This window comes from Oncorhynchus nerka, linkage group LG13 (assembly GCF_034236695.1).
Source record: "Oncorhynchus nerka isolate Pitt River linkage group LG13, Oner_Uvic_2.0, whole genome shotgun sequence".
Taxonomy (NCBI): domain Eukaryota; kingdom Metazoa; phylum Chordata; class Actinopteri; order Salmoniformes; family Salmonidae; genus Oncorhynchus; species Oncorhynchus nerka.
The window spans coordinates 82,141,673-82,156,734 of record NC_088408.1 but is presented as its reverse complement, the minus strand read 5'-3'; the positions used below and the strand labels follow the sequence as shown (position 1 = coordinate 82,156,734).

The 15,062-nt window shown below is 44.0% G+C and overlaps 1 protein-coding gene across 1 annotated transcript in view; it reads left to right on the top strand.

The window, feature by feature from the left end:
* The window catches only part of LOC115140261 (zinc finger matrin-type protein 4-like), a 205,631-nt gene that overhangs the window by 58,681 nt on the left and 131,888 nt on the right, over positions 1-15,062 (top strand). Inside the window, exon 3 of the mRNA XM_029678516.2 lies at positions 5,180-5,269. Coding sequence (XP_029534376.1) covers positions 5,180-5,269 — 90 coding nt within the window. The remainder of the gene's footprint in view (positions 1-5,179; positions 5,270-15,062) is intronic.

Here is a 15,062-nt window from a genome sequence, read left to right as displayed (position 1 = left end):
ATGTCAACTCTGTAAAAATAAAGGCACCTGGGACTTCCTTCCTGCTACCAGCAGTTTATTTATATCGGCAGCAGCGGCTGGTCACTTTCAAGAGGAAAACAAGGCAAGCTCGGTTGGGCATATACTACTAGCCCATATGCAATACAGCACTGCCAAGGAGTGTCTGTTGCCTTTGGAGTTTTAGACTCCCCATGGAGATATCATCACCAATGCCATCAGCAGTGGAGATTCTCTATGAGCAGGTTTCCCTCTTCTCACATTGGCTTTTCACTCATCCTCCACAACTGTACGTTCTTCTGAGTTCCCCCAGGCTCCTATCCCCATTTATAGTTTGTGCTCCAAATGGCAACATTTCCCCTACATAGTGCACTACTTTTGAACAGATCCTTGTGGGCAGTTGGTGTCTTTCAGTGCATTTAGGTCTTCTCTAGCTATTGGGTTGGTTGTATGTAGGCTGTGTTCCAATGCTCCAGTTAGTAAAAGTAGAACAGCCCCTTAGCTCATATCAGACGGTGCAGATGGATGCAGAATAAGGAGAGTCTCACAAATGATATCAAAGGAAGGGACTATCAGAGGAAAATGCTCTCGGAGCATACTGAGAGATTGGCAGAGAGAGAGCCTCTGAATGATCATTTCATTCCCTTCCTGTTATGTGTTTGAGTCTCCAATAACCTTCCTCCTGCCACTGATGCCTGATCGTTCCTTTCTCAGGCTCAGGGTGCATTAGCCCAGCCATAAACAAGAAAGACAAGAAAAACAAATAGATTTCTCAGGACCATTCTCCTCCATCTGAGCTGAAAATATATGTTTGTCTGCCATCTCTGTGGTTGTGTCCTAAATTACTCTGTATTCCCTATATAGGCCACTACTTTTGACTGTAGCCCTGGACTCTGGTCAAAAGTAGTGCACTATATAGGGAATAGGGTGCCATTTGGTATGCATCCTGCGTCTCTGTAAAGACAATCTGGGAGTCGTCTGTCTGACTGTCACGCTGCATGGGCGCTCTTCCTTGTTGCATCAGAGTGGAAAGAGAAACTACCTCTCTCTTCAAGATGAAATTAAGGTTTTTAAAAGTCATTCCTGCATTGAAACACTTCAACCCCTTTGATCCCTTCCTTAATTTTTGGGAGCTTTTAAACCTGCAGTCGAGTGGAATTATTTGAAGATAAACTGAATGGGGAATCGATTGCCCTCCATCACTCTACCCTCTCACCTCACGCCTCTTTTCCTTCATCCATCCCTCCATCCCCACCCTAGCCCAAAAGATGCTCTGTTTGCTGCCAAAGTGGAGGGATCAATGGGTCTGTGATGTGATAAGGGCCTCTTGCTCCTTTAATGGAAGCTGCAGTAATTATTAATGGAATCCAGTGTCAGACAGGGGCTGGGTCCGAAATGGCACCATATATTCTCTCTCAATATATATACACTGTTCAAAACATTAGGATCACCTGCTCTTTCCATGGCATAGACTGACCAGGTGAATCCTGGTGAAAGCTATGATCCCTTATTGATGTAATTTGTTAAATCCACTTCAATCAGTATAGATGAATGGGCAAGACAAAATATTTAAGTACCTTTTGAACCAGGTAGTAGGTGCCAGGTGCCCCGGTTTGTGTCAAGAACTGCAACGCTGCTGGGTTTTTCATGCTCAACAGTTTCCCGTGTGTATCAAGACTGGTCCATCACCCAAAGGACATCCAGCCAACTTGACACAACTGTGGGACGCATTAGAGTCAACATTGGCCAGAATCACTTTGGAACGCTGTCGATATCTTGTAGAGTCCATGCCCCGACGAATTGAGACTGTTCTGGGGGCAAAAGGAATGGCAACTCAATATTGTGAATGTGTTCCTAATGTTTTGTACACTCAGTGTATATTCTCTCTATATACAGTACACTGAACAAAAATATAAACGCAACAATTTCAAAGATTTTACTAAGTTACAGTTAATTTAATTTAAGGAAATCAGTCAATTGAAATGAATGTATTAGGTCATAACCTATGGATTTCACATGACTGGGAATACAGATATGCATCTGTTGGTCATAGATACCTTTAAAAAAAAAGGTAAGGGCGTGGATCAGAAAACCAGTCAGTGTCTGATCTGACCACCATTTGCATCATGCAGGACGACGGCATAGATCAGGCTGTTGAATGTTGTCCCACTCCTCGTCAATGGCTGGAACTGGAACACGCTGTTGTACACGTTGATCCAGAGCATCCCAAACGTGCTCAATGGGTGATATGTCTGAGTATGCAGGTGGAATAACTGAGACATTTTCAGCATCCAGGAATTGTGTACAGATCCTTGCAACATGGGGCTGGGCATTATCATGCTGAAACAAGCAGTGATGGCGTCGCATTAATGGCAAGACAATGGACCTCAGGATCTCGTCACGGTATCTCTGTGCATTCAAATTGCCATTAGTAAAATGCAATCGTGTTCATTGTCCGTAGCTTAAGCCTGCCCATACCATAACCGCACCGCCACCATAGGGCACTTTGTTTACAACCTTGACATCAGCAAACTGCCCGTCCACACGACACAATACACGTTGTCTACCATCTGCCCGGTACAGTTGAAACCGGGATTCATCCGTAAAGAGCACACTTCTCCAGTGTGCCAGTGCCCATCAAAGGTGATCATTAGCCCACTGAATTCGACTATGACGCCGAACTGCAGTCAGATCAAGGCCCTAGTGAGGACAACGAGCATGCAAATGAGCTTTCCTGAGACGTTTCTGACAGCTTGTGCAGAAAATCTTTGATTGTGCAAAGCCACAGTTTCATCAGCTATCCGGGTGGCTGTTCTCAGACCATCCCGCAGGTGAAGAAGCCGGATGGGGAGGTCCTGGGCTGGCGTGGTTACACGTGGTCTGCGGTTGTGAGCCTGGTAATGCTAAATTCTCTAAAAAGATGTTGGAAGCAGCTTATAGTAGATAAATGAACATTCAATTATCTGGCAACCGCTCTGGTGGACATTCCTACAGTCAGCATGGCAATTGAACGCACTCTCAAAACTTGAGACATCTGTGGCATTGTGTTATGTGACAAAACTGCATATTTGTATTGTCCTCAGCACAAGGTACACCTGTGCAATTATTATGCTGTTTAATCAGCTTTTTGATATGCCACACCTGTCAGGTGGATGGAATATCTTGGCAAAGGAGAAATGCTCACTAACATTGTTTGAACCCAACATTTCTGGGATCTTTCAGCTCATGAAATATGGTTACCAACACTTTTGCATGTTGTGTTTATATTTTTGTTCAGTGTATACAGTGCCTTTGGAAAGTATTCAGACCCCTTGACTTTTTCCACATTTTGATACATTACAGCCTTATTCTAAAATTGATTAAATTTTTCCCCTCATCAATCTACACACATTACCCCATAATGACAAAGCAAAAACAGATGTTTGAAGTTAGCAAATGTATATATATATATATAATTTGTTTTAATGATATCAGATTTACTTAAGTTTTCAGACCCTTTACTCAGTACTTTGTTGAAGCAGCTTTGGCAGTGATTACAGCATCGAGTCTTCTTGGGTATGACACTACAAGCTTGGCACACATGTATTTGGGGAGTTTATCCCACTTTTCTCTGCAGATCCTCTCAGCTCTGTCAGGCTGGCAGGGTGGATGGGAGCATTGCGGCACAGGTATTTTCAGGTCTCTCCAGAGATTTTAGATCGGGTTCAAGTCTGGGCTCTAGCTGTGTCCGAAGGCACATTGTCTTGGCTGTGTGCTTGGGGTTTTTGTCCTGTTGGAAGGTGAACCTTTGCCCCAGTCTGAGGTCCTGAGCACTCTAGAGCAGCTTTTCATCAAGGATCTCTCTGTACTTTGGAACGTTCGTTCTTGCCTCGATCCTGACTAGGCGTCCAGTCCCTGCCGCTGAAAAACATCCCCACAGCATGATCCTACCACCATGCTTCACCGTAGGGATGGTGCCAGGTTTCCTCCAGACGTGACCCTTGGCATTCAGGCCATAGGGTTCAATCTTGGTTTCATCAGACCAGAGAATCTTGTTTCTCATGGTCTGAGAGTCTTTAGGTGCCTTTTGGCAAACTCCAAGCAGGCTGTCATGTGAATTTTACTGAGGAGTGGCTTCCGTCTGGCCACTCTACCATAAAGGCCTGATTCATGGAGTGCTGCAGAGATGGTTATCCTTCTGGAAGGTTGTTCCATCTCCACAGATAAACTCTAGAGCTCTGTCAGAGTGACCATCAGGTTCTTGGTCACCTCCCTGACCAAGGCCCTACTCCACCTATTGCTCAGTTTGGCCGGGGGGGCAGCTCTAGGAAGAGTCTTGGTGGTTCCAAACTTCTTCCATTTAAGAATGATAGAGGCCATTGTGTTCTTGTGGACCTTTAACGCAGCAAAAATGTTTTGGTACCCTTCCCCAGATCTGTGCCTTGACACAATCCTGTATCTGAGTTCTATGGACAATTCCTTCGACCTCATGGCTTGGTTTTTGCTCTGACATACACTGTCAACTTTGGGACCGTTATGAAGACAGGTGTGTGCCTTTCCAAATCATGTCCAATTAATTGAATTTACCACAGGTGGACTCCAATCAAGTTGTAGAAACATCTCAAGGATGACCAATGGAAACAGGATGCACATGAGCTCAATTTTGAGTCTCATGGCAAAGGGTCTGAATACTTGGTATTTAAATATGATATCTGTTTTTTACTTGTAATACATTTGCAATAATTTAAAACCAGTTTTGCTTGGTAATTATAGGGTATTCTGTGTAGATTGCTGAGGAAAATGTTTTATTTAATAGATTTTAGAATAAGACTAACATAACACATTGTGTAAAAAGTCAAAGGGTCTAATTTTCTATATAGTGTACTACTTTTGAGGGCCCATAGGGCTCTATGTAGGGAATAGTGTGCCATTGGGTCAGTCACCAGGTTTTTCTTTCTATAATACAATTTTTTAGTAAGTCTGAATCATTCAACCACACAGTTCTCAGATGCACAGTATGGCACTGCTTTTGTAAGACGTTCAATACATGCAATATAAACATTTAATTTATCTTTAATCTAGACATGCAATTCATGTGAAAGCTTTGGGGGGGGGGGGTTCAGATCAAGAAAAACATGAATGATGGTCTTTTCATGATGTTTCTAACCTTTATTGTGTTTTATCTCCCTTTTTTCCTTTCTAGAGTCGGAAACATGCCAATAAAGTACGACTGTATTACATGCTACATCCCGTGGATGGAGGCTGCCCAGCTAAGAAACTCAGAACAGACAATGTGAGTACTACACTGGCTCTACACAAGGTGCTAAACACAACCTAAAAGGGTTCTTCGGCTTTCCCCATAGGTGAACCGTTTGAAGAACACTTTTTGGCTCTAGGTAGAACCTTTTGGGGTTCTTTTTGCACAGAGGGTTTTACCTGGAACCGAAAAGGGTTCTCCTATGGGGACAACCAAGGAACCCTTTTGGAACCCTTTTTTCTAAGAGTGTAGTAGTGTCCGTTATACATCTCACTATCATGGTGATGATTTCACACTTTTACAATAGTAAGAATTGGATAACAGAGTGGAAGTTTTTGAAAAATGCATGGCCCCATAGATAGGTTCTCAAATCATCTCTGCCTTCGATGCACTCACTGACAGTCAGAGGAGTGTTAAACCTTTCTGTCTTAATGGACATTCCTGTTATTGATTCCTACCCCTGTGTCTTGACCTTCTGGCCTCTTGTCAGAGTGATGAATAGATATGTAGTGACACATTTCTGCTTGACTGAACCAACCGACGTCGAAGTGACAATGAACTGAAAGCCACAGGTTGTCAGAGCAGAGCAGCTTTCTGTTAAGTGAAAAGAGCACATTTAGACTATATCCCAAATGGCACCCTACCCAGTGGATAGGGTGCCATTTGTTTCCACGTCATTTCAATGAAATTATGTTGAACCAATGTGGAATAGACATTGATTGAAATTATGTCATAGTGGGCTTTGGTCAGAAGTAGTGCACTACTAAGTGAATAGGGTGCAACATGTCTCCCGTGTAAATGGTATTTTGACACCTGCAATTATGTTCTGCCATCAAACACCAGTTGATACATTTTAGTCATTTATCCAGAGCGACTTACAGTAGTGAGTGCATACATTTCATACATTTTTTATTCTTCTCCATCTTCTTCTGGTCCCCCGTGGGAATCAAACTCACAACCCTGGCTTTGCAAGCACCATGCTCTACCAACTGAGCCACACGAGATACGTGTGGGTTGTGATGCTTGTGCTTAAAGTCTTCCTTCTTGTCTGAGAGGAACTACAGGAGAAATGGGTGGTGGTGATGCGCAATTGGGTTTGTGCTTGCTAGCATCTGTGCGCCTATCTATGCTGACTCAAAGCTTTCACTGAGCCAAGACAAAGAAACAAACAGACAAGCTATTTGCAGGTGTGCTTTCTGTTCTGCATAAAGATTTGCAGCATTTGTGTCTCATCAGCTTTCTGCACAATCAGTGGCTACAGTATCATACTTCCGTGAAATAAGGGTTTATGTAATATTATCATATCAATGTGCATACGCTGGGCTTTTGACGTTGAGATCCATTGGTGTTGTGGGGAGATGGTGGCGGTGAGATCAGGGCCATTGCAGTAGTGTTGGATTGGGAGAGCCTCAGTCTCAGGTCTCAACAGTGATTAGTCTGTCTGCCAGCTATCAGTCAAAGAGATCTTCTCCTCTGGACCTGATAAGGACTCCTGTAGGGAAAGAGCTCTATCCCTCTCTCTCCTCCTCCTCCTCTCTTTTGTGTTTGTCTTTCACTCTCTTTCTCCTCCCCTTTCTCCTCCTCTCTGTCCCACCCTCTCTTTCTCTCTTCCTCTGCATTCCTTCCATCTCTTCTGTCTGTCTGTGTCTCTCTCTCTCAATTCAATTTCAATTTAAGGGCTTTATTGGCATAGGACACATATGTTTACATTGCCAAACAAGTGAAATAATGAACAGTAAACATCACACTCAAAAGTTCCAATAGAATGAATTACAAATCGTATACAATTAGTACAAATCGTATACAGTGTTGTAACGATGTGCAAATAGTACAAAAGGGAAAATAAATATCAGTTCTATTTACAATGTGGTTTGTTCTTCACTAGTTGCCATTTTCTTGTGGCAACAGGTCACAAATAATGCTACTGTGGTATTTCACCCAGCAGATATGGGAGTTTATCAAAATTGTGTGTCTGTGTAATCTGAGTGAAACATGTCGTCATACATTTGGCAGGAGGTTAGGAAGTGCAACTCAGTTTCCACCTCATTTTGTGGGCAGTGTGCGCATAGCCCGTCTTATTTGAGAGACAGGTCTGCCTTTCTCAATAGCAAGGCTATGCTCACAGAGTCTGTACATGGTCAAAGCTTTCTTTACTTTTGGGTCAGGTATTCTGCCACTGTGTACTCTATGTTTTGGGCCAAATAGCATTCTAGTTTTATCAGTTTTTTTGGTGAATTCTTTCCAATGTGTCAAGTAATATTTTTTTTGTTTTCTCGGGATTTGTTTGGGTCTAATTGTGTTGCTGTCCCGGGGCTCTGTGGGGACTGTTTGTGAACAGAGCCCCAGGACCAGCTTACTTAGAGGAGTCTTCTCCAGGTTCATCTCTCTAATTTGGGAAACTGTGGTAGAGGGTCTATTTTTTTATTTAACTAGGCAAGTCGGTTAAGAACAAATTCTTATTTACAATGATGGCTAGGAACAGTGGGTTAACTGCCTTGTTCAGGGGCAGAACGACAGATGTTTACCTTGTCGGCTCGGGGATTTGATCTAGCAACCTTTTGGTTACTGGTCCAATGCTTTAACCACTAGGCTACTTGCCGCCCCAGGTGGCTAAAAATATATGAGTTATCCTACTTTGAGTCCTATATTTTTAGCTACAGTTCTATACTATAAGATATGATAACTGTGTTGTCCATTTCCTCTATTTCAGATGCCTTGTTGATCCAGCTTCAATGCTTTAGGTAAAAACATGTCCTATGTTCAGTGGTTTTGAGCAATAACGTTGCTGTTGGATTTCTCACATATCGAGGTCTCTTTGATGACTACGAGTTTACATAAATATCAAAACACCCAAGAGAGAGAGAGCGATAAAAAAATACACCATGCAGACCAGTAAAATGTATTACTGTATTACCCACTGTAGCGTGCATGCAATCCTCGATAGGGGGATTAGTAGTTATTCATTTCCCTACATGAACAAAATAAGCAGCCTCCAAAAATGGCATCCAGGGGAATAGGTTGCTGGAGGTAGCTGAGGCAAATATTTGTTTTCTACGGCTCTATTTTACCTTTTCAGCTGCTTTCAAGATCAAAGCTCCCATGCTGTTGTGTATTGTGGATCGACGGCCTCTGTAATCAGTGTATTCTCTGTGCTCTCATGCTCTGTTATCAGTGAACCGTGAAGAAGAGGTACAGTACCAGTCAAAGGTTTGGACACACCTACTTATTTTTTATTTGTACTATTTTCTACATTGTAGAATAATACTGAAGATATCAAAACTATAAAATAGCAAGACAGCAGCATACCACCCTGCATCCCACTTCTGGCTTGCTTGTGAAGCTAAGCAGGGTTGGTGCTGGTCAGTCCCTGGATGGGAAATCAGATGCTCCTAGAAGTGGTGTTGGAGGGCCAGTAGGATGCACCCTTTCCTCTGGTCTAAAGTCGGAAAAAAAATATCCCAATTCCCTAGGGCAGTGATTGTGGACATTTCCTTGTGTAGGGTGCGTCTTTCGGATGGGACGTTAAACAGGTGTCTTGTCTCTCTGTGGTCACTAAAGATCCCATAGCACTTATCGTAAGAGTAGGGGTGTTAACCCAGTGCAACCCTAAATTCCCAATCTGGCCTTCATGCCACCTAATCTTCCCCAGTTTACAGTTGGCTCATTCATCTAATCTCCCCTGTAACTATTCACCAGGTTGTTAATGAGAATGTGTTCTCAGTTAACTTGCCTGGTAAAACAAGGGTTAAATAAAAAATATTCAAAAAATATGGTATCATGTAGCAACCAAAAAAGTGTTAAACATATCAATATATTTGAGATTATTCAAAATAGCCACCCTTTGCCTTGATGACAGCGTTGTGGCATTCTCTAAACCAGCTTCACTTGGAATACTTTTCCAACAGTCTTGAAGGAGTTCCCACATATGCTGAGCACTTGTTGGCTGCTTTTCCTTCACTCTTCGGTCCAACTCATCCCAAACCATCTCAATTGGGTTGAGGTCAGGTGATTGCAGAGGTACTCCATCATTCTCCTTCTTGGTCAAATAGCCCTTACTCAGCCTGGAGGTGTGTTCGGTCATTGTCCTGTTGAAAAACTAAATGATAGTCTCACTAAGCTCAAACCAAATGGGATGTCGTATCTCTGCAGAATGCTGTGGTAGCCTTGCTGGTTAAGTGTGCCTTGAATTCTAAATAAATACAGACAGTTTCACCAGCAAAGCCCCCCCACACATCACACCTCCTCCTCCATGCTCACCTACTCTGTATCTCACAAAGACACAGCGGTTGGAACCAAAAATCACACATTTGGACTCATCAGACCAACGGACAGATTTCCACCAGTCTAATGTCCATTGCTCGTGTTTCTTGGCTCAAGCAAGTCTCTTATTATTATTGGTGACCTTTAGTAGTGGTTTCTTTGCAGCAATTCGACCACGAAGGCCTGATTTATGCAGTCTCCCTGTGGCGGTCCTCATGAGAGCCAGTTTCATCATAGCGCTTGGTTTTTGCAACTGCACTTGAAGAAACTTTCAAAGTTCTTGAAATTCTCCGCATTGACTGACCTTCATGTCTTAAAGTAATGATGGACTGGCATTTCTCTTTGCTTATTTGAGCTTTTCTTGCCATAATATGGACTTGGTCTTTTACTAAATAGGGCTATATTCTGTATACCATCCCTACCTTTTCACAGCACAACTGATTGGCTCAAATCCATTAACCACTTAGAAATGTACATTCATCAATAATTTCAAAGCTCATTACATTAAATGACACATCATTTTAAAGCCCATTTCGTAGAGAGTATTACAAATTGGACTATATTTAGTAACTTACTTTGAAGAGATGGTGATTGGGTCTCAATAGTCGTTTGCTAGTCTAAATTCGCTGTACTTGAAAGTCAAACTCTTCCCACACGCCAACAAAAAATGTCTTAGCTTCAGAAGCATCTGCATTCACCAAATGTTGTGTGGTTATCCTTAGATATATTCTCCCCACTTGCCCAGAGGGATACGCTGACATGTTGTACATTTTGCATTTGACGTACATCTTTAGTATTCTACAGATAGAAAGTCCTGGAGTGACTCAACAAAGTGAAACCAAAGTATTTAGGCTGACCTCATCCAGTGGTCATATTTTTCTTTGCCGCAACATGTGCATATATGCATAAAATATTTTGGATTGTTTTATACAAAAGGTCTTATATTTGTGTCTACTTTACACTGGTAAAAAAAAGTTGATTGTGATATGATTAAGTTGAAGAAAAAAAGTACCTTATGAGGGTGTGGTACCTGGCCTTAATCTTAACTGGAGTGTTGTCCACAGACACTATGGATGCATCCCAAATGAAACCATATTCCCTACTGCATTACTATTGACAAGAGCCATATGTGCCTGAATAGGATGCCATTTGGGACGCAGGCCATGACAGCCAGTTCACTACATTGCTCTAACAAGCTTACATGCTCAGTCTGCAGCCAATCCACTCACAGACAATACATGGTAGCAAATCAGAGAAGAGAACAGAACAGAAGACTGTCATAGCCATGTCCATCTGCTACTGTGCTGGATCAGCCTAGTGGCATTGGTTACTAATAGGTACATGGCCCCCGAAGGACAGTTAAAATGTCATCCTTAGCTCCGGGCCCTGTAACTCAATGCAGAAGCCATTAAAGAGGATACAATTAGCGACAGGGGGAGACTTTTGGGCTGATTGAATATCTCATCAGAGCTCCACTCCTATTTAATTAGTGGTGTTTAAATCAACCCTTCATGGGCAGTAACAGGATAGAGTTCCAGAGGAGGAGAGGAGGGGGATCCAGTTTCAGCAGTGGGAGAGAGTGAAGTTAACCAGACAGACAGAGAACCCAAAAATTACCTGTACAGTATTCTCTCTCTCTCTCCCCTCGTTCTATCTTTCTTAATCCCCCTCTTTTCTCACTCTCTCTCCCCTCGTTCTATCTTTCTTAATCCCCCTCTTTTCTCACTCTCTCTCCCCTCGTTCTATCTTTCTTAATCTCCCTCTTTTCTCACTCTCTCTCCCCTCTTTCTATCTTTCTTAATCCCCCTCTTTTCTCCCTCTCTCTCCCCTCTTTCTATCTTTCTTAATCCCCCTCTTTTCTCCCTCTCTCTATCTTTCTTAATCCCCCTCTTTTCTCTCTCTCTCTCCCCTCTTTCTATCTTTCTTAATCCCCTCTTTTCTCCCTCTCTCTATCTTTCTTACTCCCCCTCTTTTCTCACTCCCCCCTCTTTCTATCTCCCCTCTATTTCTATCTCTCTTCCTTCCCCCCTCTCTCTCTCTGCTGCATGATAAATAAATAATATAATAATAGGATATAATTATCCTAGAGAGCCAGATAACCCAAATCTGTACAGTAGGCTAGCTCCTCTCTCTCTCCTCTCCAGTGCATCTGCTCAGTTCCTTTCTGCGGTATTACAGTTTTCCGCTACTCAGCTACTCTACACAGAACACATCCCAGTGGTAGAATACATCCCGGCGGCTGAACACATTATAAATTGGCAGAAAAGTTCCTCCATCCTGTGCATTTATCACCTTGTCTAAGGCGGTGGTTCCATAATGTTATCCCTTGATGCTCACACTATCCACTGTCATTCTCCATTGACTGTAACAGCAGGTATGAGATGTAGTAGAAAAGGCAGGAAAATAAGCGTTATCCCTGGACACATTCAACATTTGTAATGTTTTCTGTATTTTTTACTCACAAAAATGTTGAATGTTGATAGCCTGATCTTTCCAGTCCTTTACAAAAGGAGATTAGAGAGCTATAAAACAGATAGGAATAAACTAAAGGTTGCAAGTTCAAACCCCCGAGCTGACAAGGTACAAATCTGTTGTTCTGCCCCTGAACAGGCAGTTCACCCACTGTTCCTAGGCTGTCATTGAAAATAAGAATTTGTTCTTAACTGACTTGCCAAGTTTTAAATAAAGATTTAAAAAATAAAAATAAACTGGGCTGTGACTGTTCTATGGCTTTAAGGTGGCTGAAATCACAGGAGTGAGGAGGGAGGGATGGAGAGAGAGAGCGCCCCTGTGTCTGGACCTGGCGGAGCAACTGTTTGGACCTCACCTGACAACTGTGGCAGGCTAATCTGACCACAGTACGTCGGTTTTGTAAACAGAGAATATGAATTGGCTGATTATCTCTACTCTGTCAGAGATACGAAGCAGAGACAGATCCTTACCAAGTACAGGCCGAGTGACCACCAACTGGCAATAGAAACCGGCAGACATTAATAAAAAGACATGGCTACCCAAAGAGGATGTGGTCACTGCATGACAGGGGAGGTAGAGACAGAGATGCACTTTCTCATTTACTGTGAGAAACACTCCTCACCAAGAGATTAATTATTCACAGAAATGACTACATTTATACAAAATTTTAACTTATTCAACCCAGAGGAAAAACTAAAAATACTCATGGGCGAAGGAGCAATGGCTCCTCTTGCAGCCAAATATGTATTTTCCTGCCATAGCCTGAGGGGCACTGAATAATAATATCTGCATAGTAAGCAGTAACTTACTTATTATTGCTATTATTGTTTATGCTATTATTATTGTTGTTTATCATTCCAAATTGTAGTGGTATGGGTGGTAATGGTAATGATGGTGATGGAAGTTGTAGTAGTAATGATGATGGTAGGTGTAGTACTGATGTAATAATGAAGATGACCGTTATTTAGTTAGTTATAGTTTCATTTTCCATATACATTTCTACTATTGACTGTTATCATATTATTGTTATTATTTTTGTATTTAAAAAATGAAAAAGAGACAGAAAGAGATGGACAGACGGAGAGAGAGAGACGGACAGACGGAGAGAGAGAGAGACGGACAGACGGAGAGAGAGAGAGACGGACAGACGGAGAGAGAGAGAGACGGACAGACGGAGAGAGAGAGAGAGACGGACAGACGGAGAGAGAGAGAGACTGACAGACGGAGAGAGAGAGAGACGGAGAGAGAGAGAGACGGACAGACGGAGAGAGAGAGAGACGGACAGACGGAGAGAGAGAGAGAGACGGACAGACGGAGAGAGAAACGGACAGACGGAGAGAGAGAGAGAGAGAGAAGGCCAGACGGAGAGAGAGAGAGAGAGAGAAGGCCAGACGGAGAGAGAGAGAGAGAAGAAGGACAAACGGAGAGAAAGAGAGACGGACAGACGGAGAGAAAAAAGAGACGGACAGACGGAAGAGAGAGACGGACAGACGAGAGAGAGAGAGAGACAGACAAGGGGAGAGAGAGAGAGACGGACAACGGAGAGAGAAAGAGACGGACAAGACGGAGAGAGAGAGAGACGGACAGACAAGAGAGAGAGAGAAAACAGACAAACGGAGAGAAAGAGCGAGAGACGGACAAACGGAGAGAGCGAGAGCGAAAACAGACAAACAGAGAGAGAGAGCGAGAACGGACAACGGAGAGAAGCGAGAGACGGACAAACGGAGAAAGCGAGAGACGGACGGACGGAGAGAGAGAGGGACGGACGGACGGACGGAGAGAGAGAGAGGGACGGACGGACGGAGAGAGAGAGAGGTGGACGGACGGAGAGAGAGAGGGACGGACGGAGAGAGACATGGACGGACGGACAGACAGACAGACAGACCAGCGGAGAGATGGAGGGACACAGATAGGCGGAGAGACGGACAGACAGACAGAGAGAGCGACATATAGACAGACAGACGGAGAGAGCGACAGACAGACAGACGGAGAGAGCGACAGACAGACAGACGGAGAGAGCGACAGACAGACAGACGGAGAGAGCGACAGACGGAGAGAGCGACAGACAGACAGACAGACGGAGAGAGCGACAGACAGACAGACGGAGAGAGCGACAGACAGACAGACGGAGAGAGCGACAGACAGACAGACGGAGAGAGCGACAGACAGACAGACGGAGAGAGCGACAGACAGACAGACGGAGAGAGCGACAGACAGACGGATAGAGAGACAGACAGACGGGGAGAGAGACAAATCAAATCAAATCAAATGTATTTATATAGCCCTTCGTACATCAGCTGATATTTCAAAGTGCTGTACAGGTGTAGAAGCATGGTGCCTAGGAAAAACTCTCTAGATATGCCAAAACCTAGGAAGAAACTTAGAGAGGAACAGACAGACAGACAGACGGGGAGAGAGACAGACAGAAAAGACAGACAGACAGACAGACAGACAGACAGACAGACAGACAGACAGACAGACAGACGGGGAGAGAGACAGACAGACGTGGAGAGAGACAGACAGACAGAGAGAGAGAGAGCGAGAGAGACACACGAAGAGACAGATGGAGAGGAGACAGACAGGCGGACAGAGAGAGAGAGAGATGGATGGAGAGAGAATGAGAGACAGACAGGTGGACGGGGAGAGGGAGCGGGACGGACATAGAGAGAGACGGACGGACATAGAGAGAGACGCAGGGATAGAGAGAGAGATACAGACAGAGCGAGAGACAGACGGACGGAGAGAGAGGGAGACAGATGAACAGAGAGAGAGAGAGAGAGAGAGAGAGAGAGAGAGAGAGAGAGAGAGAGAGAGACAGACGGACAGAGAGAGAGAGAGCGAGAGAGCGAGAGAGACACACGAAGAGACAGATGGAGAGAGAGAGAGAGAGAGAGACAGACAGAGAGAGACGGACAGACGGAGAGAGAGAGAGACACAGACGGAGAGAGAGCGAGAGACGGACAGACGGAGAGAGAGCGAGAGACGGACGGACGGAGAGAGAGAGGGACGGACGGACGGACGGAGAGAGAGAGAGGGACGGACGGACGGAGAGAGAGAGAGGTGGACGGACGGAGAGAGAGAGGGACGGACGGAGAGA